Here is a 23,252-nt window from a genome sequence, read left to right on the forward strand (position 1 = left end):
AAAGGAGCGAGCAGAGAGTAGAGTAGTTGTCGATTCTCGATCTGTTTTCTGTGAATATCTGCCTCATCCTCTCAGACTTTGAGTTGCGCGCGCTACTAAAGAGACGTGTTACCATGGAAACCAAACAATGGTGTAGCTGTATTAAAGTCCGAGTGGAAACAGTCGTGTGTAAATCTTATTTCTCAGAAATCGGGAGAAATGTGGGAGAAATATGACCCCGGAAGGAAACCGGGAGATGGCAGTGAAATCGGGAGTCTCCCGCGAAAATCGGGAGGGTTGACAAGTATGACCCATACTCAACCAGATGACTGGTTTCAGGGCCAGGATAACTAAATCCACGTCTGAAAAAATAATCAGCTCACTGGATTGCACTCGACTGTAAACCACTTGGAGTGGTAGAAGATAAGGGGCTGCAAAAGGTACTACAGATTGCATCGTCTGACACAACATATGAGCTGCCATGCAGAAAGACAGTGACAAAAAGAATCCAGCAGCTTTATGACAATGAAAAGGAAGATAAAGAAAATGTATTGGAGAAAGCCGAATGTGTTGCCCTGACTGGGGATCATTGTACCTCGGTAAGCAATTCAAATTACCTCTGTGTGACGGCACACTTTATTGACATCTTCTCACTGTTCTCAGGTCAAATATTTATATGTGATTAAAAATGCGATTAATTTCGATTAATTAATTACAAAACCTCTAATTAATTAGATTATTTTTTTTAATCGAGTCCCGGCCCTAATAATAACCTAACAAAAGTAAATGTAACAACTACTACAGTGCAACAGAACAGGAAGATTAAATGTGGTCTCTTAAACGTAAGATCTCTAGCATCTAAAGCAATATTGGTATATTATTTAATATCAGATTATAATACTGATATATGCTGTCTCACTGAAACTTGGTTGAGACATGAAGAATATGTCAGCATAAATGAGGCCACTCCACCCAGCCATATCAATACTCATATTGCCCGAGGCACGGGCCGAGGAGGTGGAGTTGCAGCAATATTTGACTCGAGTTTACTTATCAATACTAAACAAAAATTAAATTATACCTCCTTTGAAAGCCTTGTTTTTAATCTTACGCATCCGACCTGGAAAACTTTGCAGCGAATCTTATTTGTTACAGTGTACCGTGCACCAGGTCCTTATTCAGAATTCTTATCAGAATTCTCAGAGTTTTTATCAGCTTTGGTACTCAAAACAGATAAAGTAATTATCGAAGGTGACTTTAATATTCATGTTGACGATGATAAAAATAGCCTTACTGTTGCATTTAACTCTATATTAGATTCTGTTGGTTTTTGTCAGAGTGTAAATAAACCAACCCACTGCTATAATCACACTCTCGACCTTGTTCTGACTTATGGTATTGAAATTGAGCAACTATTAGTCGAACCGCATAATCCTGCTTTATCCTACCATTTCTTAGTAACTTTTGAATTACTGTTACTAGACTACAAAGCATTAGTCAAAAGCTCCTGCAGCAGAAACCTATCTGTTAGTGCTATAGCCAAATTTAAGGAAGAGATTCCACCAATACTTGACTCGATAGCATGTCTGCATGTAAGGGAGGAAATGTATACAAAATGTACACCACCCCAAATTGATCATGTTGTTGATAGTGCTACAGATGCGTTGCGAATAAAATTAGACTCTGTTGCTCCTTTGAAAAAGAAGAAAATAAAACAACATAGATTAGCTCCATGGCATAATGCCGAAACCCGCCAAATAAAGCAAAAGTCGAGACAATTTGAAAGGATATGGCGTTCCACTAAACTTGAAGAATCTCGTTTAATTTGGCATATTACTCTCAATGAATATAAGAAAGCAATGCGTAAAGCGAGAGCAGCCTAATACTCTTCATTAGTAGATGAGAATAAGAATAATGCAAGATTTATTTTCAGCACTGTAGCCAGGCTGACAGAGAGCCACAGCTCGATTGAGCCTTCTATTCCCATAGCACTCAGTAGTAATGATTGTATGTGCTTCTTTAACGATAAAATTGTTACTCTTAGAAACAAAATTAATGACCTCTTGCCTTTGACCAGTATAGTGTTATCAACAGCTCCCGGAAACGTAAGTTCTAATATTACACTAGATAGTAAACTAGAATGCTTTTCAGCCATAAACCTTGAACAATTAAATTCAATGATTCTCTCTTCTAAACCATCAACGTGTATCTTAGACCCGATTCCAACTAAGCTGTTAAAATAAGTTTTTCCATTAATTAGCACTTCTTTATTAAATATTATGAATATTTCTTTATTATCAGGCTATGTTCCACAATCATTCAAAGTAGCAGTGATAAAACCACTTCTTAAAAAGCACAACCTCGATCCAGAGGTTTTAGCCAACTATAGACCTATTTCTAATCTTCCGTTCCTCTCAAAGATTCTTGAGAAAGCAGTCGCAAAACAGCTGTGTGATTAATTAAAAAACTAGGATTTATTTGAAGATTTTCAGTCTGGCTTTAGAACACATCATAGCACAGAGACAGCTCTGGTTAAAGTCACAAACGACATTCTAATAGCCTCAGACAAGGGACTTGTCTCTATTCTTGTTTTGCTCGATCTCAGTGCAGCATGATACTATCGACCATGATATCCTATTGCAAAGACTAGAGCACTTAGTTGGCATACAGGGAACTGCTTTAGGCTGGTTTAGGTCCTATCTATCTGAACGCTCTCAGTTTGTACGTGTAAACGATGAATCTTCCACTCAAACCAAAGTTAGCCATGGAGTGCCACAGAGCTCAGTGCTCGGACCTATTTTGTTCACATTATATATGCTTCCGTTAGGCAATATTATAAGGAATTATTCTGTAAACTTTCATTGTTATGCGGATGATACTCAACTATGTTTATCAATCAAGCCTGAAGAAATTAATCATCTAAATAAAATTCAAGACTGCCTCAAGGACTTAAAAACGTAGATGACCTTACATTTTTTTATGTTAAACACGACCAAAACTGAAGTTATTGTACTTGGCCCAAAGAATCTACGAAACAAATTATCTAAAGATATACTAACTATGGATGGCGTTAATTTGGCCTCCAGTGAGACTGTAAGGAATCTTGGTGTTATATTTGATCAGGATTTATCCTTTAGCGCCCACATAAAATCAATTTCAAGGACCGCCTACTTCCATCTACGTAACATTGCAAAAATCAGGCATATCTTGCCTCAAAACGATGCAGAGAAACTAGTCCATGCATTTGTTACTTCAAGGCTGGATTATTGTAACTCCTTATTATCAGGGTGTACCAAGAAGTCAGTCAAGTCGCTTCAGCTGATTCAAAATGCTGCAGCTCGTGTACTAACCAGTGTTAGGAAAAGGGACCACATTACTCCTGTTCTGGCTGCCTTACACTCGCTCCCTATAGAACACAGGATAGAATTTAAAATTATTTTTCTCGCCTACAAAGCCCTTAATGGGCCGGCGCCATCTTACCTTAAAGAACTCATTATACCCTACTGTCCTACTAGTGCATTGCGTTCCAAGAATGCAGGGTTGTAGTACAATGGGAGCCAGAGCCTTTTCTTATCAAGCTCCACTTTTGTGGAATCAGCTTCCAGTTTGTGTTCGGACGGCAGACACCCTATCCGTTTTTAAGAGTGCGCTTAAGACCTTCCTTTTTGATAAAGCTTATAGTTAGGGCTGATTAGATTCAGCCCCTAGTTTTGCTGATATAGGCTTAGTTTGTTGGGGGACATCTTACTTCTTCCTTCTCTCTGTCTATACCTGTGTACTCTCATGTTCCGATTAACCCAGCTTCCCCAAATTTCTTTCTTTTTGGTGTTTATATACGCCGGGATCCGGAGTCATGGATGATCCTGCGGTCTTGTGTCATGGATCGCGAGTCCTGGATCTTGAGTCGTGGCTTTGGTCCTGGATCATAAGTCCTGGATGGATATCCTCGTGGATTCATCTTCCTATTATACACACATGCATTTCCAAACATTTGGACTACCTATGTTACAAATGTATTATCTTTTCAATTTACACACGGCATCTATTGCACGTCTGTCCGTCCTGGGAGAGGGATCCCTCCTCTGTTGCTCTCCCTGAGGTTTCTCCCATTTTTCCCTTTAAACTGTGGGGTTTTCTCCTGAAGTTTTTCCTTGTACGATGTGAGGGTCTAAGGACAGAGGGTGTCGTGTTGTCATACTGATATTCTGTACAAACTGTGAAGTCCACTGAGACAAATGTAACATTTGTGATATTGGGCTATATAAATAAACATTGATTGATTGATTGACAAACTAGCAGCTATTTGGCTCGAGTTATCCTATTTATCTTGACACGGAAATGGATTGTGAGTACATTGAGGACTACTTTAAACGTGGATTTACAACAGATGAAAGACTTAATTTGCTTGCTGATTCACATGGAGTTGTACTAAGCAAACGCACCTTTGAAAGGATTTTAAGCAAGAAGCAGCTCTGGCGCCACTCAATGACGTAGTATACTTGAAATAGTGGCACTGCAGCAGCTTTACTCGACATTGAGACACGGCATCGGGGTGTTTCTCAATGTCGAGGACGCTTGCTTGGTAGCACATGTCCCTCTGAGTCAGGTCCTTCAGAAGCGAGGCAAGAATCCTTCCTAGCCTCGGAAAATTAAGAATTGTGGAACAGGCTAACAGGTGTGCAGGTGTGTGTCATATGCGAGGCCCCGCCTTAAATGGAGCGCGATTTCCGCCAAAGATTTGAAAATTGGTCAATGCGCAAAGCATTGTGGGGATTTCATAATTATGACTTTTTATCTAATTATTTCGACTTTCTTATCTCATAATTATGACTTTTTATCTCATTATTATGACTTTCTATCTCATAATTTCGACTTTCTTATCTCATCATTATGACTTTTTATCTCATAATTTCGACTTTTTTAACTCATAATTATGACTTTTCATGGGGATTATAATTTTTTTAAGGGGCGGAAATGGGCTTCCATATATATTAGTTGAAACGATGGTACATTGCATTCTATTAAAAGGAGTCATCTCAATATGCTACGTTACACAGCAAAACAACTCACAGTTGGAAACACTAAAATAAACAAATAAAATTGTAGGGTTCCATAATTATTTTAGGGCTCCCTTTCCCATTATATATTTTTTTGTATTCCTCTCTGGTTTGAGTAAGATGATATAACATTTTGGGATGAAAATACAAAACAGCAGTGCAAAACTGGAGGACAGAATAGCAAATATCTCTACAGCAACACTAAACTTTCCAGGAGAGCTTACATACGCTGGGATGAAAGAGATCCATACAGCGCAGAATATCAGCATGCTAAATGTTATAAACTTGGCTTCATTAAAGTTATCAGGCAGTTTCCGAGCCAGAAAAGCAAGAATGAAACATAAAATGGCCAGTAGTCCTATGTACCCAAGTACAGACCAAAAGCCCAAAGCTGAGCCTAAAGCACACTCTAAGATTATTTTGTCTTTGAAGTCTTTAAAATTCTTAAATAGAAAAGGAGGAGAAATTGTTAACCAGAGGATACATATCATTACTTGTATTAGAGTGAAACCCAGAACAGTTAGTTTCTGCTGGGCAGGCCCAAACCACTTCATCATATTACTGCCTGGAAGTGTAGCCCTGAAGGCCATGAGCACCACGATAGTTTTCCCCAGAACACAAGAGATACAGAGGACAAAGGTGATGCCGAATGCTGTGTGTCGCAGCATGCAGGACAAATCTGAGGGCCGACCGATGAAGGTCAGAGAACACAGGAAACACAGAGTCAAGGAGAAGAGCAGCAGGAAGCTCAGCTCAGAGTTGTTGGCCCTGACAATTGGAGTTTTCCTGTATCTGAAGAAAATCAATGCCACAACAGCTGTGATGCATGTTCCAAATAAGGATGCTGCAGTGAGCAGCGCTCCCATAATCTCTTCATATGACAGAAACTCTGCCTCCTTCTTTACACAGGCATCTCTTCTTTCATTTGACCAGAACTCAGGGTGACACCGCACACAGGTGACAGAATCTGAAGAAAATAAAAATGTGGTCAACATTATGTATAATTATTTTTTAATGTTGTATTTGTCCCTACGTTGCATATTTCCTAAGCATACAAGACAGTACAGCACATAATAAGTATATACAATGTGTTGCTTATTTGTACAATCACAAGATCTTCCCAGGGATTTCTATGAATTTCTATGAATAATGAAATGATTTATTTTAGGTAGACTTGAAGTAGAAACATTTATTTTACATTGGTGCTTTAACATAATGCATTAATCCTTAGGAATACTTTTGTATATATTTATATAGCTGACTTCAGAATTCTGTCTCAGTATCTGTATATGTATCATTTGCAATTATTAGTTGTGTAACAATATTGTATTTTTTTCTTCTTAAAGGACTGCATGGTTTTTGAAATCCCCCAAAAACTCACTGCAATTTCTTAAAATGAACAATACATGTTTTGTCTTCCATTCATGTAACTACACCTGTAATGTTGCTGATGTCTCCCTCTGCACATCTTATACAGTCATAGCAGCAGACAGGCATTCCTTTCTGGAGAACCTTGCGGCTTCCTGGAAGACATTTTTCACTGCAAACTGACACAGGCACCTGTGGGATCAAATCGACTATGAGAAGAAAGAAAAAGATCGGCCTTCACTTTGATTACTGTGTTTCCTTTGCATATTTCTATTTAAAATGTTGATGCATAAAAAACACACATTATGACGTGCATGACTAACAGTGTCAATTTCATATTTATAATGAAACAAAATAAGTATAATTAGCAATGACAATGATCTTACGGTATTTTACCTGTTGGGAGTTCTGCGTCCAAGTTATAGACTCATTTTGCAGATGTAGCTGTTTGTTTGCAGGTAAAGATGCATCATAAAGGCCAACTGTGACAAACTCCACAATGTAATTTTCTCTTGGCTTCCAATTTATAATTTCATACTTTGCTGCTGGGTCTCCATTTTCATTGAAGTAAACCTCTTCTCCTTCCTTTGTTTTAAACTGAATAGTTCTTATGTGCTGTAAAATCTGAAAAACAAATATCCGTCAATGCAGAACATAACTTGAAGAATGTGTTGTGGTCCAAGTGTTTTAACAGCATGAGAGACAGCAAAAGTTTAATTTACGTTATTGTAAACATGTTCCTTGTTGATGTGATTTTATGTAAAAAATTCAGTAACATTGGTGTTCAACTCACCGTAGATGGATCTAGCTGCACCTTAGTGTTACATGTTTTGTTACAGCTGAGGATAAAATGAAGTGCGTGGGCCGCAGCATACACTCCTTTATAGACATTGTTAAAGATAGGCATCAGAGACATATCGGTGAAGCTGTTTTGCACTTCAGTCAAATCTTCACGTCCAGTACATTCTTTCTGATTTCTTGACGAAGACTTTGACTGCTTGAACTTACAACTAAATAACGTCTCATAAAACGTTGTAAACATTTCATTACTAGATACATTGAGCGGCCTCACATCCAACATGAACTCCCTCATGCCACTGACATGTGCTTTGGGGATGGACAGGCCTATAGCACCGTCTAGAATGTGATGCTTATCCACGACTGCAGTTTGAGAATCAAAGATCCAGCTCTCAGAGCCTACCCACTGGTACCCAGTCAAGTTGAGGTGAGAAAATTCATGTAGTATGACTTCCAAATCCATGTAGGAGAGGAAAGCAATGATCACTTTGGAAGTGGAAGCTTTGATAATGTCAATTATCTTTTGTATTTTGTCTGGTGGATCGGTTCTAAAGAAGGACACCGAGTACTCAAGACAGATGCCAAGCTGCTGGGCCGTTTCTGTGAATGTGGCCATACCGTTGTTTCCATAATCATCATTTGTTCTAATAGCTCCAACCCAAGTCCAACCAAAATGCTTAACCAGCTGTGCCAGGGCTCTGCTCTGGTAGTAGTCACTGGGTATTGTTCTGAGGAAGGATGGGTACTTGGATTTATCACTGAGACAGGCACAAGTAGCAAAGTGGCTGATCTAAAAGAAAAAAAACAAGTTATATCCCAACGTAAAGATTCAGGATATAAAGTAGTTATACAGCCAACTACAATCCCTTTTGCTATACATAGTTGCAATAGTTGAATATTAGTAATATCAAAAAATCATACCCACCATTGGAATATAAAAGGGTCCGATTGCAGTAGCCATAGCCATGCAAGGAGAGGAAGAAGTTTCTCCCATAATGGCCTGCACTTGGGCAGGTCTTGTACATGGTACTTCAGAGGGTTTTGATACAACTTCATTACCATTTGCAAAGGCCAATGCAACCCTCACACTTTTGGCAATTGAGCCACAGGAATCATAGATCCTATAGCCCAGAGAGATGCCAGGCAATAGGTCTGTGCTGTTATTAATCTCCTCTACGGCAAATAGCATAGCCTGGGCAAACTGGAACCCTCTGAAATCCAAGCTTGATGCAAACAGTTAATAATATTTAGTTACAAAAGGTCCATGCAGTAGAAGTCCTTAGAAGTATTTGATGATAAAATCAAACACAACAGGAGTAAATCTTCATTTAAATATTCAATGTTATACCCTTTCAGAAATTTGAAGCAAAAATATTGATATGGTATACTGTTACCTGGTGCATTGCAGTGGCAGTGGTTTGTCCATGTAGGAATCCCGTCTGTTCTTCCAGCTGCTGTGGAAAGAGAAGATTCCCCCCAACATTATGTCCCCATCCTTAAACATCTGAGGGATCTCAGGGTCCCCTCTCTGTGTGCACACTGGCTCCTCAGCCTGAGAGAAAGATGTCACCAGCAACAGATGTAAGAGTGCCCATCCCTGCTCTGGCCACCTCTGTGTGGATGACATACTGTTTGAGTGAGCCAAAACAATTCATTGGCATCACATGAACCCCAATGTAAATTTAAATTGGGCACTTGTATTTATAACTTGGGAAAGAATAATGGAACATTGATGTTTTATCTCTGTGGACTTGGGGGCAAAGGAAGGAGGCGCCAAACAGGAAAAGGGTTATTTGCGTTACCAAACTTACTGGTACTTGTTTGCTCTCGATTTATCTGCATAAAAAAACAACTATTATTCAATTACTTCTCAAAAGATCATATCTTGAAACTTCTCTAACCCAAAATCCATGGCCTATTTCCAAGTTGCCTTTTATAGTTAAAGCCAGCTAGTGCTAGTGCAGTACGAGCGTGAACTGTGAGCGCCGGAGCCTCGCAGCGGCGGAACTGTGGCGCGCTTAATTTAAGCGCTTTTGCACTTGAGATGAGGCCCCACGCAGTTCTGCGTGATCTGCGTGTAGGGAGGGGCGGGCCTGGATGGTATGTTTTTGGTTTGGCAGCTTCAACTTCAGTAAATAGTTTTGTTTTTTAATAAATCTGCCTAATTATTAGATATAAAATGCATAAATAAAAAAGCATAACATTGATCTAAAGAAATGTGCAGGAGAGGAAGCCGATGGCCTCGGTAGCCATTCGGATCATGCCTTCTGCCTTGCCTTCCCTGAGCCAGCTAGCTCACCTACTTTCTGACTGATCTTGTATCTTCTGAACCCTGTGAACCTTCAGTCGACTTGTTGACCAGTAAGCCTTACATCCCTCGGCGATGTCTCACCTTGCCAGGGAAAAACTGGGGCTACAAATCCGCCCGGGACTCTCGACCGGCCCACTTCGGTACCGCTGGCCCACCTCGGTCCGCAAGTAAATACCGCTAGTAAATTGTCGATGGGGGGGGGGTCTTATCCGACCGTCCCATATCGTCCAACCGGCCCACTTCAGTATCGGCCCATCGGGATTCGTCCCGAACGTCCCGATGGCCAGTCCGCCCCTGCACCTTGCCATTTGCAGGAGGTTCTTCCTAGAAAAAAGCTATTCACCATGCCATATTTGCGGATGCACAGCCAGATCATCAGTAGGCCATCTATGCTGACCGTCAGCCAGATTAGTCTTCATTGACACCTACAATCAGATGACCCTCTCTTCCAAATCATCGGTCAGCCTACCTGAGAGTTCCTGCACTGCTACTCTCAGCAGTTAACCTTTAAGCAAGCACTGAACCTGTTTTTCAGGTCTCAGGCTCCACAATGACATTCCCAGAACAAATGACCATATATTCCCTTCTAAAAGGGTTAAATTAATAATCTTTTTTCTCAAAGTAATGATAAACCTGTGAGTTGGATGTAGAAAATTCAGAATGAATATAGATGTTTTTTATTTTAAAGAAAATTCAGATTGAACATAGTAAAAAACTGTAAATTATAGTGTCCATCCAAAACTTATTTTTTACTTATAGTGAAAACTACCCTTGGTAAGGTAGACTAAAAGCTTTAGGAATCCAAAGTATAACATATGATAAGTACCCTGTATCAAGATTGATGCAAAACAAGTGACATTTGAACTTTTTAGAGAGGTTTAGCAAACAAAACTCCACCTCTGAGGTGATTTGGGTGGAAATGGGCGTTTTTACCGTTTCTCTGGAACCCATTTGTTGATTTTGGTGATTGACATCTCTTTTTGACCACTAGAGCCAATAGAATCGAAGGGGGATTTCCACATACACCCCAATGTTAACAAAAAAAGGCGGGGGCTTCACGCATGTAGGTTTGCATCAGAGCGAACCTATCTCTCGCTCTGACATCTGGAAACGGAAAAGCAGGTTTATTGCATATGGATTATCAGAAATCATGTCAAAGGGACACATACACATTGTATTAACCTATGGATTAACTTCAGCAGCGTTTTTATCGTTTTAATGCCATTGAAGACCACTTTTGACCAGACAACGACAAAGGTGAGCCATTTTGCCGTTTCTAGCTACCTAGCGCCACATGTTTTGATGTCTGTTCTTGTTAACACTAGAACCGCCAACGGGTACATTTTACCCGCAGCTGTTTTTTGATTGTATGTAACTTTTGTTCAATAACATATTAAAGTCTCCCAGTCCGTGTCTTTTCCTGAAAGTGTGTTATGTAGCACCCTCTGTTGTTGAAAATTGTCAATATGAAGTCAGATTGAAAAAATCGCCCAAAAAAATTCCATTTATACCTATATCCGCCAGCGGGTAATATTTACCTCATAGAAAATACAGCGTAAACCTGACGTGTTGCTATAGCAACGCCTTTTGTCTACTGCGGTTCCTTATAGATAGAGAGATAGATTGAGAGAGAGAGGGATAGATAGATAGATATATTGATAGATGGATAGAGAGAGAGATAGACAGATAGATAGTAATAGATAGTGTAACATCTTGGAGAATACAAGATCTTGGATGACTGAGCTCACGTTGAGGACGTAATGCATGCGTGCAGGTTACGTGCCAGTTGAATAAAGATGGACACTAGGAATGAGAGAAGTAGTCTGCGTCGTCTATTTATGTAGACAATTATATGTTCATAGAACAGAACATTACAGATATATCGATAGAGAGCGATAGAGAGATGTGTACCTAAACAAAACACAAGTCTAACACCAAGCGTTTAAATCAGCACTCTTAGCGACATTTTAAATGTCATGTTAACTGCACAACCTATATCATATGAAAAGCTGAGAGTCCACAGATTATATTGGTATAAGTTTCATCCCTGTGCGATCAAAACTCACTGTTCTGTATGATAAATAAAAGAACATTGTGCCTTGAAAATCAATAGCGGGTACATTTTACCCGTTGGCGGTTTTAGGTATACAGCAACCTCTGGCGGTCCTAGTGTTAATATCTTCGAGTTCTTATCATGGAGTGATAATGTAGGTACCAATCGATTCTGTGTATCCTCACGATCAGATCGATGGATTGGACGTGCAGCTACGGTAAGTAATAAGGGTATTATGAGTGAGTTTCTGTGCAAAACGCTGTTAGCATTTTTCGCTCATGGCTAATTCATAGGCTCAGCGCTAGCTTTGTGTTTTAAAAGAAGAAGATAAGTTAGCTGAGTTTCTTCCCGTTACATGGATATAAAACATTCATAGTTTATTGAATATTAAGATGCCCTCAGACGCTGTTTCCTGCTGATGACCCGTTTTTCCCCCCAGTATCAGGGGTGCGGTGTAGAACAGGTTAAACAAATAGAGCATTATTAATATGCTAACTACTTTTTGCTGTAACTAATAGCGTTACTAGTTACCTATTCCCATTAAGTAACGCCGTTATAGTTACTGTGATTTAAATGGGTGCGTTACTGTGTTACATTATGTGATGGAACTGAACCGAATCTCCCTGCGGATGTAACTTACAGGCGAATACAGCGATGTCCTCTCACAGCACCATGGAAAAGTGAAAGTAACCAGAGAGGAGTGATGATTGGTTAACGCGGGGTAACATTTCAGGGTAAGCCAATCAGAGACAGAGTTGGGCGGGTCTTGCCTTATGGGGAAAATACACACGCACGAACACTTGCTAATGCTAACACACACACACACACACTGCAACGCTCACCACCAGCACACACACACACACAATGGCAGATGCAAGTAGGCCTATCAGCGAGAGCAGCAACGCATTTGCAACTTGGAAATATAACCACTATTTTCAATTTGTGGGGATAAAGGACGTAAACAATATTACGGTCAAATGTAAACTGTGTGCAGGACAGAAAGCATTGTCCACTTGATTGTTGAGGCTACAATAAAGATGCCTGTCAAAATGTCTAAACATATATTTTGTGTTTTATTGTTCCACTACATTTCATAATGATAATTGCTACAATGATGGGGAGTTGTCTTTTCTCTTACTGTGCCACAGAACAACACAAAAACTTGTATTTTTATTGTTATTATTTTTAAAGTAAAGTAACGTGTTACTAGTTACTTTTATAATTTAGTAACTAATAAAGTAACTAGTTACTTTTTTAGAGCAGTAACTATAACTATAACTAGTTACTTTTTAAAAGTAACTTGCCCAACACTGAATATTACAGTGTTATGTTGATTTGTTTGTCCTTCTCGGTCCAAGCACCACGCATTTCAGTGGTTTTGTGTTAGGAAAAAAAAGCAACCAATCAGATCTTGTTCTGGGTCTCTGTGTAGAATATCCTTCAACCAAGGTATTCAATATCCTTGATAGAATGCTCTGGCCGTTGCACTGAAAGAGAGCGTACCTTTGGATTGACAGTTTGATCGACCAATCATATATTGATTTGTAGCCAATGGGCGTATTCTTTCAGAGTTTTCCTCGGTTCCAGGGTATTCTAGAAGACCCGGTAGTTCACTGGCTCGAGACAGAGGATGTAGATAAATGCCACGAAGCAATTCATGCCGTTTTATTGTTTTTAACGTTGAAATGGCAAGTGCAACAGGTGAAAAATATGTTGTTGCGGAATTGTTGTGAGTAGGCCTACCCTTTTTAAGACGACAATTCAGTGAAAAGACGGACATTATAATGGCGCGGGAGCGGCGGTGGCGGCGGAGGGTGTGTGTGTGTCTACAGAAGGTCCAGTTGTGATAGAGACGGTTCGCCAATGACATGCACACATTGTGAAACATTACCAATACTATAACGTTGGTAAATGTTCTATCACTTTTATTTTTCACTTGTATCTTATTGTGAAGTTTCTGTCAAAGCCTAACAGTATGGCAGGGTTGCCAACTCTCACGCATCTGGCGTGTGACACACGCTTTCACTCTCAATTTCATGCTCTCACGCTGCCCAGACTATTCTCACGCCAAAAACAAAATGGACCGGCGATCGTTTTTGGTTGTTTATTTACAATGTTGATTTGACAGCTGCCCAAGCTGTCGATCCGCTCCCTCCCCACCCCTACCACTCTTAACAACGTTAACAGACAGCAGAGCAGTGGGAGCCGGTTGGTTTATCCCCGACCCGTATTAATAATAATAAATGGGATTTATATAGCGCTTTTCTAGACCCAAAGACGCTTTACATTATGAGTCAGGTCGACAAACAAAACAAGAACAAAAACACAAACAAAAACAAAACAAAAACAGAAAAGCAGTCAGGAGGATGTTGGTTCAGAGGGGGGAGGGGCGGGTTTAAGGATAAGCAGAGTTGAAGAGGTGGGTTTTGAGACGGGACTGGAACAGGGTGAGGGAATCAGACTCACGGAGGTCTTGGGGGAGGGAGTTCCAGAGCTTCGGGGCTGCCACAGAGAAGGCTCTGTCCCCGAAGCTCCGGAGTTTGGCCTTGGGGATTGAGAGCAAACCGGCTGAGGTGGATCTGAGGGACTGGGGTGGTTGGTAGAGGATGAGGAGTTCAGTGAGGTAGGGGGGGGCCAGATGGTGGAGGGCTTTATAGGTGAGGACCAGGAGTTTGTAGTGAATGCGGTGTGAGACGGGAAGCCAGTGGAGTTCTTTGAGGACCGGGGTGATGTGATGCCATGATTTGGTGTGGGTGAGGAGTCTGGCGGCTGCGTTCTGGACACGCTGGAGTCTGTTGAGGGATGTTGTGCTGATGCCGAAGAGGAGTGAGTTGCAATAGTCAAGGCGGGAGGAGATGAAGGCGTGAATGAGTCGCTCAGCTGCGGGGCGGGTGAGAGAGGGACGGAGTTTGGCGATATTGCGGAGGTGGAAAAATGAGGTTTTTACAACTTGGCGGATGTGGGGGTCGAGGGAGAGGGGGGGGTCGAATATCACGCCAAGGTTGCGTGCCTGGGTGGAGGGGGAAACAGGGGTGCCATCGATGGTGAGTGTCAGGTTGGGGGTTTTGCTGAGGGTGGATTTGGAGCCGATGAGGAGGAGTTCAGTTTTATTGTTGTTGAGTTTGAGGAAGTTGTGTTGCATCCAGGATTTTATTGCAGTCAGACAGGATTCAATGTGTGTGAGAGGGGGGTTGTGGGGGGATTTGGTGCTGAGGTAGATCTGTGTGTCGTCAGCATAGCAGTGAAAGTCCAGGTTGTGATGGCGGAGAATCTGACCAAGGGGGAGGATGTAGATGATGAAGAGGAGGGGGCCGAGTACTGAACCTTGGGGAACACCTTCGGTGACTGAAGCTGTGGTAGAGGAGTGATTGTTGAGGGAGATGAAGTGGGATCTGTCGGAGAGGTAGGACTGGAGCCACCTGAGTGCAGTACCTTCGATACCGATATCCCAGAGTCGGGTAAGCAGGATGGTGTGGCTCACGGTATCGAAGGCTGCACTCAGGTCAAGGAGGATGAGGATGTTGAGGGAACAGGTGTCAGCAGAGGTGAGGAGGGAATTGAGGACTTTGATGAGTGCCGTTTCTGTGCTGTGGTGAGGACAAAAACCAGACTGAAGGGGTTCAAAAAGGTCATTTTTTTGGAGATGGCGGTGGAGTTGTTTGGAGATGATGCGTTCTATTGTTTTAGAGAGAAAGGGGAGGTTGGAGATGGGGCGGTAATTACTGAGGGAGGAGGGATCCAGACCGGGTTTCTTGAGGATGGGAGTGACAGCAGCAGTTTTGAAGGCAGAGGGAACGGTTCCTTGGGACAGGGAGGAGTTGAAAAGGTTGACAATGTAGGGGCAAAGGACGGGGAGGCAGGACTTCAGAAGAGGGGTGGGTAGAGGGTCAAGCGAGCAGGTTGTGGGTTTGGAGGAGCTGATCAGTTGGAGTATTTCAGGGGGGGTAACCAGAGTGAACTGGGAGAGAATGCCGTGGGGAGGAGGGCTCGGGAGGTCAAGGGAGATGGAGGGAGGAATTGTGGCGGTGGATGTTAGGGGAGATGTTTGTGTGTCAGATGCAGCGGATAGGGAGTGATTAATGGCAGTGATTTTGTCAGAGAAAAACTGGAGGAATGAACTGCATGTGGAAGTGGAGGAAGAGAGGGTGTCAGCACGGGGTTTGAGGAGCTTGTTGACGGTGGAGAAGAGGGTCCTGGGGTTACGGGAGGGGTCGATGAAGATGGTGGAGAGGTAAGCAGATTTTGTGGCATTGAGGGCATCTCTGTAGGTAGTGAGATGGAGTTTGTAGGAATCATGGTGAATTGTGAGGGATGATTTCATGGTTAGGCGTTCAAGCTGGCGGCCGGTTTGCTTCAGTTTACGGAGTGCAGGGGTGAACCAGGGTGAGGAGGTTTTAAAAATTAAATTTTTCCTTTTGAGAGGGGCCAAGCTATTGAGGGAGGCGAGTAGGGTTGAATTAAGGTGGTTGAGTTGATCATCGGGTGAGCTGAGGTTCGAGTCCAGGGGGAGAGTAGAGGATAGCACGTCGGAGAGGTGCTGGGGATCAACAGAGCGTAGATTACGGAAAGTGATGTTCCTGGATGAAGGGGGGCGGCGGACGGGGGAGGCGGTGGTGAACTGTATGAGTTTGTGGTCAGAGAGGGGAAAGGGGCAGGGGTGGAGGTCGAGTACTGTGAGGTTGGTGGAGCAGACAAGGTCAAGGATGTGTCCTTTATCGTGGGTGGGGAAGGTGACATGTTGTGTAAATGAGAAATTGTCCAGAAGGGAGGAAAATTCAAAAGCGTGTTTGCAGGTGGTGGAGTCCATGTGGATGTTAAGGTCACCGAGGAGTAACAGACGTGGGGAGAGGGATGAAGCAATGGTTAGGAGTTCAGTGAGATCAGAGAGGAAGGAGGGGTGTGGTTTAGGGGGGCGGTAAATGAGGATAACTGTCAGTGAGGGAGGGGTTTTGAAGGCGAGAAATTCGAAGGATGGTACTGAGGGGAGGGTGAGTTCTGTAGTCTGGATGTTCTGGTTGTAGATGACAGCCAGCCCACCACCACGGCGTGAGGGGCGGGGTTTAGTGATGTAATTAAAACCAGGGGGGGATGTTTGATTAAGCGAGAAGAAGTCATTGGGTTGTTGCCAGGTTTCAGTGAGCAGAAGGAAGTCGATGGATTTGTCCAGGATGAGTTCGTGAAGGATGTGGGCTTTATTGTTGAGTGACCGTATATTTAGAAGGGCAAAATTGGTGAAGTGGGGGGTTGTAGGGGTGGTGGCAGGCTGGAGAGGTATGAGGTTGTCTAGGTTAGCAGCGCGGGGGTGGGCATGAGAGGGGGGGCAGTGGAGCAGAGGAGGGGGGCTTGATGGTGGGGAGAAATGGCTTGTGATATGTGTTGGGAGGCGGAGGGGAGTGGGATCCGCTCCAGGTATTCCGTGCAGCTGGGAGTGTAGGTGAGCGGGGGAGAGTGTAAGAGAAGCAGTAGGAGTTGCGTTCTGGTGACGCGTCATGTGTGCAACAGTGCGTTGCGTGGAGCAGATGGATGCAATGGATTGTCCGTGCTGAAGGTAAACAAAACTGCGGCGGGTGCTTCGGTGAATGTAGCGGGGTCGACGAAGGAGTCCAAGATGTCTGATGACTGAGGAGTTGGTCAATGACAGCAGCTGTGAGATGGAGTATTTCAGCATGATGAAAGGCGGAATGGGAGGAGTGTGATGGCAGCGATAGCAGCGATAGCAGCTAGCAGCAAGTATTGGGCATGCGCAGATCTAAGATCCAGTAGAAATGATAAAAAAGTAAAAGTCTGCTGCTTATTGTTCTACTAGGCCAAAATAGAGTCAAAGAGTATATGAGAGTGAGAGTGTGTTAATTAATAGATTTGGCAGTTTGGAGTAAGTCTGTAGATTTGCTTGTGTGTGTGTGTTTCATGTATAGGCCTCTCACGATAATTAATTTTGTTGGATACATTTTACCGGAAATTATTGCGATAAACGATAATATTGTCGGCACCGTTGTATGACCATTTTAGACCACTGGCATAATGATAATATATAATAATAAACCAAGTACATCCTTTCAAACTGCTAGTCACATCCTCATGTAAATAGCAATTTATCGAGTTCATTTTTATTTAGAGTACGATAAGTCAATTGATTGCTTATCACGACAGGCACACAATAAAACAGTGGAAACAAACATGTGTTTGACTTTCATTAGCGAATGAAACTTTGTGCCCTTTATAGTCTGTGTCCAATATTGTGTATTTGTATATATTGTATATATATCCTATATATTTGCTAAGGTCCCGCTGCTGACACGATAGCAGTCATTTAGTGCGCATATGTGTAATCAAACCCATGATATCAAAATCTCACTCCAGCCAGGTACCAATAGTTGGCAACCCTGAGTATGGTCTTATCTAGGAATAATTTGACATCTAAGTTAATTGCTTCCAAAGGTTTAAAAACATAAGCATATAAACCTAAAGTATGAGTCTTTCTTTCTTTACTTCAGGGTGGAAAGTTTATGATCGAAAGTCAACATCATGGTCAAATCTTATAGGGCATAATTATGATTATCATGATGTAACAGGCCTGAGGGGAAGTTTCCAGTATAGGCTGAGGGGACAGGTGTGGAGGCAGGCTGGGGACACTGTGAACTTCAGAGGAAGTTTGTTAGTTTGTTAAAGTGCTTCGAGTGGAAATAGCCTGAGTAAATTAGACACCAGTGCCAGTGCAGCTCTCAGTATGTCCATAGTTCCACAGTTATTATAGATACTGTAGCCAAGTTTAACATTAGGGAGCATGTCAGGATTTTGTTGATCTCATTGATAGCAAAAATCAATGCTTGAGAAAATTTGAATTCTCAAAAATTGAAGCTAGGGTGTTGTGAAAGATAGAACAAAATAATACATTTGTGTTGAGTCTCAAATACAGTACAATGAACATATGACGTTGAAAATAGGCCTAAAAATACATACTTTTTACCTTTCCATACTCCTAGAAATGTCTGAAATGTGTTAATTACGTAATCCTGCCTTGTGCAGAATGAAAAAATGCCTCCAATAACAAGGTCACCATCTTGGAACAGTTCAGGCGGTTGTGCTGAGTCTTGCAATCAGCACACAGAGTCCCCCTTCCCCATTAGCGGAACCAAAAGGAGCGGCCTCAGTTAGGACATGGCGGTGCTCTTCAGGTCACGCCAATCTGCTTGAGAGCTCATGACACCCCTTTATACACCATCAATAACAAGAAGGGCATTTTCCTGTTTGAAAAGACGTCTCAGGAGACAAGATGAAATTTAAGTTTAGTCAAATGTTTTATGCGAGACAATGTTGATTTTATTATTCAAATAACAATCTCTGGCAATTCATCTGAAATCACATAGGAGATTGGTATTTTGGGTCTGCAAATAATGGTATTATTTTCTTACTTGCATATATACACACTGGTTGAAATGATGGTACATTGCATTCTATTAAAAGGAGTCATCTCCATATGATAAGTTACACAGTAAAATAACTCACAGTTGGAAACACTAAAATAAACTAATATAATTGTAGGGTTCCATAATTATTTTAGGGCTCCCTTTCCCATTATATATTTTTTTGTATTCCTCTCTGGTTTGAGTAAGATGATATAACATTTTGGGATGAAAATACAAATCAGCAGTCCAAAACTGGAGGACAGAATAGCAAATATCTCTACAGCAACACTAAACTTTCCAGGAGAGCTTACATACGCTGGGATGAAAGTGATCCATACAGCGCAGAATATCAGCATGCTAAATGTTATAAACTTGGCTTCATTAAAGTTATCAGGCAGTTTCCGAGCCAGAAAAGCAAGAATGAAACATAAAATGGCCAGTAGTCCTATGTACCCAAGTACAGACCAAAAGCCCAAAGCTGAGCCCAAAGCACACTCTAAGATTATTTTGTCTTTGAAGTCTTTAAAATTCTTAAAAGGAAAAGGAGGAGAAATTGTTAACCAGAGGATACATATCATTACTTGTATTAGAGTGAAACCCAGAACAGTTAGTTTCTGCTGGGCAGGCCCAAACCACTTCATCATATTACTGCCTGGAAGTGTAGCCCTGAAGGCCATTAGCACCACTATAGTTTTCCCCAGAACACAAGAGATACAGAGGACAAAGGTGATGCCGAATGCTGTGTGTCGCAGCATGCACGACAAATCTGAGGGCCGACCGATGAAGGTCAGAGAACACAGGAAACATAGAGTCAAGGAGAACAGCAGCAGGAAGCTCAGCTCAGAGTTGTTAGCCCTGACAATTGGAGTTTTCCTGTATCTGAAGAAAATCAATGCCACAACAGCTGTGATGCATGTTCCAAATAAGGATGCTGCAGTGAGCAGCGCTCCCATAATCTCTTCATATGACAGAAACTCTGCCTCCTTCTTTACACAGGCATCTCTTCTTTCATTTGACCAGAACTCTGGGTGACACCGCACACAGGTGACAGAATCTGAAGAAAAAAATGAGGTAAACATAATGAATAATTTTTTTTAAATGTTGTATTTGTCCTTACGTTGCATATTTTCTTAGCATACAAGACAGTACAGCACATGATAAGCATATAACATGTTTTGCTTATTTTTACAATCACAAGTTCTTCCCAGGGATTTCTATGAATTTCTATGAATAATTACATTTTTTATTTTTATACTTGAAGTAGAAACATTTATTTTCCATTGGTGCTTTAACATAATGCATTAATCCTTAGGAAGACTTTTGCATATATTTATATAGCTTACTTCAGAATTCTGTCTCAGTATCTGTATATGTATCATTTGCAATTATATGTGGTATGTAACGATATTGTGTTTTTTTCTTCTTAAAGGACTGCATGGTTTTGAAATCCCCCAAAAACCCACTGCAATTTCTTAAAATGAACAATACATGTTTTGTCTTGCATTCATGTAACTACACCTGTAATGTTGCTGATGTCTCCCTCTGCACATCTTATACAGTCATAGCAGCAGACAGGCATTCCTTTCTGGAGAACCTTGCGAGTTCCTGGAAGACATTTTTCACTGCAAACTGACACAGGCACCTGTGGGATCAAATCGACTATGAGAAGAAAGAAAAAGATCGGCCTTCACTTTGAATACTGTGTTGCCTTTGCATATTTCTATTTAAAATGTTGATGCATAAAAACCATACATTATGACGTGCATGACGAACAGTGTCAATTTCATATTTATAATGAAACAAAAAGACTGTAATTACCAACGACAGTGAACTTAGAGTATTTTACCTGTTGGGAGTTCTGTGTCCAAGTTATAGACTCATTTTGAAGATGTAGCTGTTTGTTTTCAGGTAAAGATGCATCATAAAGGCCAACTGTGACAAACTCCACAATGTCATTTTCTCTTGGCTTCCAATTTATAATTTCATACTTTGCTGCTGGGTCTCCATTTTCATTGAAGTAAACCTCTTCTCCTTCCTTTGTTTTAAATTGAATAGTTCTTATGTGCTGTAAAATCTGAAAAACATATATCTGCCAATGCAGAACATATTTTGAAGAATGTGTTGTGGTCCAAGTGTTTTAACAGCATGATAGACAGCAAAAGTTTAATTTAGGTTATTGTAAACATGTTCCTTGTTGATGTGATTTGATGTAAAAACTTCAGTAACATGGGTGTTCAACTCACCGTATATGGATCTAGCTGCACCTTGGTGTTACATGTTTTGTTACAGCTGAGGATCAAATGAAGTGCGTGGGCCGCAGCATACACTCCTTTATAGACATTGTTAAAGATAGGCATTAGAGACATATCGGTGAAGCTGTTTTGCACTTCAGTCAAATCTTCACGTCCAGTACATTCTTTCTGGTTTCTTGATGAAGACTTTGACTGCTTGAACTTACAGCTAAATAACGTCTCATAAAACGTTGTAAACATTTCATTACTAGATACAATGAGCGGCCTCACATCCAACATGAACTCCCTCATGCCACTGACATGTGCTTCGGGGATGGACAGGCCGATAGCACCGTCTAGAATGTGATGCTTATCCACGGCTGCAGTTTGTGAATCAAAGATCCAGCTCTCAGAGCCTATCCACTGGTACCCAGTCAAGTTGTGGTGAGAAAGATTAAGTAGTATCACATCCAAATCCTTGTGGGAGAGGAAAGCAATGATCACCTTGGAAGTGGAAGCCTTGATAATGTCAATTATCTTTTGTATTTTGTCTGGTGGATCGGTTCTAAAGAAGGACACCGAGTACTCAAGACAGATGCCAAGCTGCTGGGCCGTTTCTGTGAATGTGGCCATACCGTTGTTTCCATAATCATCATTTGTTCTAATAGCTCCAACCCAAGTCCAACCAAAATGCTTAACCAGCTGTGCCAGGCCTCTGCTCTGGTAGTAGTCACTGGGTATTGTTCTGAGGAAGGATGGGTACTTGGATTTATCACTGAGACAGGCACAAGTAGCAAAGTGGCTGATCTAAAAGAAAAAAACAAGTTATATCCCAACGTAAAGATTCAGGATATAAAGTAGTTATACAGCCAACTACAATCCCTTTTGCTATACATAGTTGCAATAGTTGAATGTTAACAATATCAAACAATCTTACCCACCATTGGAATGTGAAAGGGTCCGATGGCAGTAGCTATAGCCATGCAAGGAGACGAAGAAGTTTCTCCAATAATGGCCTGCACTTGGGCAGGTCTTGTACATGGTACTTCAGAGGGTTGTGATACAACTTCATTACCATTTGCAAAGGCCAATGCAACCCTCACACTTTTGGCAATTGAGCCACAGGAATCATAGATCCTATAGCCCAGAGAGATGCCAGGCAATAGGTCTGTGCTGTTATTAATCTCCTCTACGGCAAATAGCATAGCCTGGGCAAACTTGAACCCTCTGAAATCCAAGCTTGATGCAAACAGATAATAATAATTAGTTACAAAAGGTCCATGCAGTAGAAAGAGTGGCACAGTACATGGAAGTATTTGATGATAAAATCAAACACAACAGGAGTATATCTTCATTTAAATATTCAATGTTATACCCTTTCGCAAATTTGAAGCAAAATATTGATATGGTATACTGTTACCTGGTGCATTGCAGTGGCAGTGGTTTGTCCATGTAGGAATCCCGTCTGTTCTTCCAGCTGCTGTGGAAAGAGAAGATTCCCCCCAACATTATGTCCCCATCCTTAAACATCTGAGGGATCTCAGGGTCCCCTCTCTGTGTGCACACTGGCTCCTCAGCCCGAGAGAAAGATGCCATCAGCAACAGATGTAAGAGTGCCCATCCCTGCTCCGGCCACCTCTGTGTGGATGACATGCTGTTAGAGTGAGACAAAACAATTAAGTGGCATCACATGAACCCCAATGTAAATTTAAATTGGGCACTTGTATTTATATATTTTGGAGCTACTTGGGAAAGAATAATGGAACATTGACGTTTTATCTCTGTGGAATTGGGGGCAAAGGAAGGAGGCGCCAAACAGGAAAAGGGTTATTTGCGTTACCAAACTTACTGGTACTTGTGTGCTCTCGATTTATCTGCTTAAAAAAACAACTATTATTCAATTATTTCTCAAAAGATCATATCTTGAAACTTCTCTAACCCAAAATCCATCATGGGAGCCTGCCTGCAGACCTCCACTCTCAGGACAGTTCCGGTGTAGGCTGCACTCTCAGGACACCTCCACTGTCAGTACAGGAATTGACGATTCTG

General features: G+C 41.6%; 2 protein-coding genes and 1 long non-coding RNA gene across 4 annotated transcripts; 1 reads left to right on the top strand and 2 right to left on the bottom strand.

Annotated features, from left to right (window-relative positions):
- Window positions 1-5,095: 5,095 nt before the first annotated feature.
- On the bottom strand, window positions 5,096-8,829 carry LOC307037463 (extracellular calcium-sensing receptor-like; the record flags this gene model as incomplete). The annotated part of the gene is made up of 6 exons (XM_079678347.1): window positions 5,096-6,003; window positions 6,473-6,596; window positions 6,801-7,028; window positions 7,198-7,992; window positions 8,128-8,425; window positions 8,597-8,829. The coding sequence occupies 6 exons, from the start codon at window positions 8,827-8,829 to the stop codon at window positions 5,096-5,098; spliced, it is 2,586 nt and encodes an 861-aa protein (XP_079534473.1).
- Window positions 8,830-17,049: 8,220 nt separating this feature from the next.
- LOC307037484 lies at window positions 17,050-20,934 on the top strand. 2 transcript variants are annotated; one of them, XR_013807707.1, is made up of 3 exons: window positions 17,050-17,114; window positions 19,969-20,043; window positions 20,402-20,934. It is a non-coding gene; the product is annotated as an uncharacterized lncRNA (long non-coding RNA). The 2 variants fall into 2 exon arrangements; XR_013807708.1 differs by having other exon boundaries at window positions 20,532-20,934.
- Window positions 19,119-22,856, bottom strand: LOC307037462 (extracellular calcium-sensing receptor-like; the record flags this gene model as incomplete). The annotated part of the gene is made up of 6 exons (XM_079678346.1): window positions 19,119-20,026; window positions 20,491-20,614; window positions 20,819-21,046; window positions 21,216-22,010; window positions 22,145-22,442; window positions 22,624-22,856. 6 exons carry the CDS (start codon window positions 22,854-22,856, stop codon window positions 19,119-19,121), a joined length of 2,586 nt encoding a protein of 861 aa, XP_079534472.1.
- Window positions 22,857-23,252: the final 396 nt, after the last annotated feature.

This window comes from Notothenia rossii, assembly GCF_949606895.1.
Source record: "Notothenia rossii genome assembly, chromosome: 4".
Classification (NCBI taxonomy): Eukaryota; Metazoa; Chordata; class Actinopteri; order Perciformes; family Nototheniidae; genus Notothenia; species Notothenia rossii.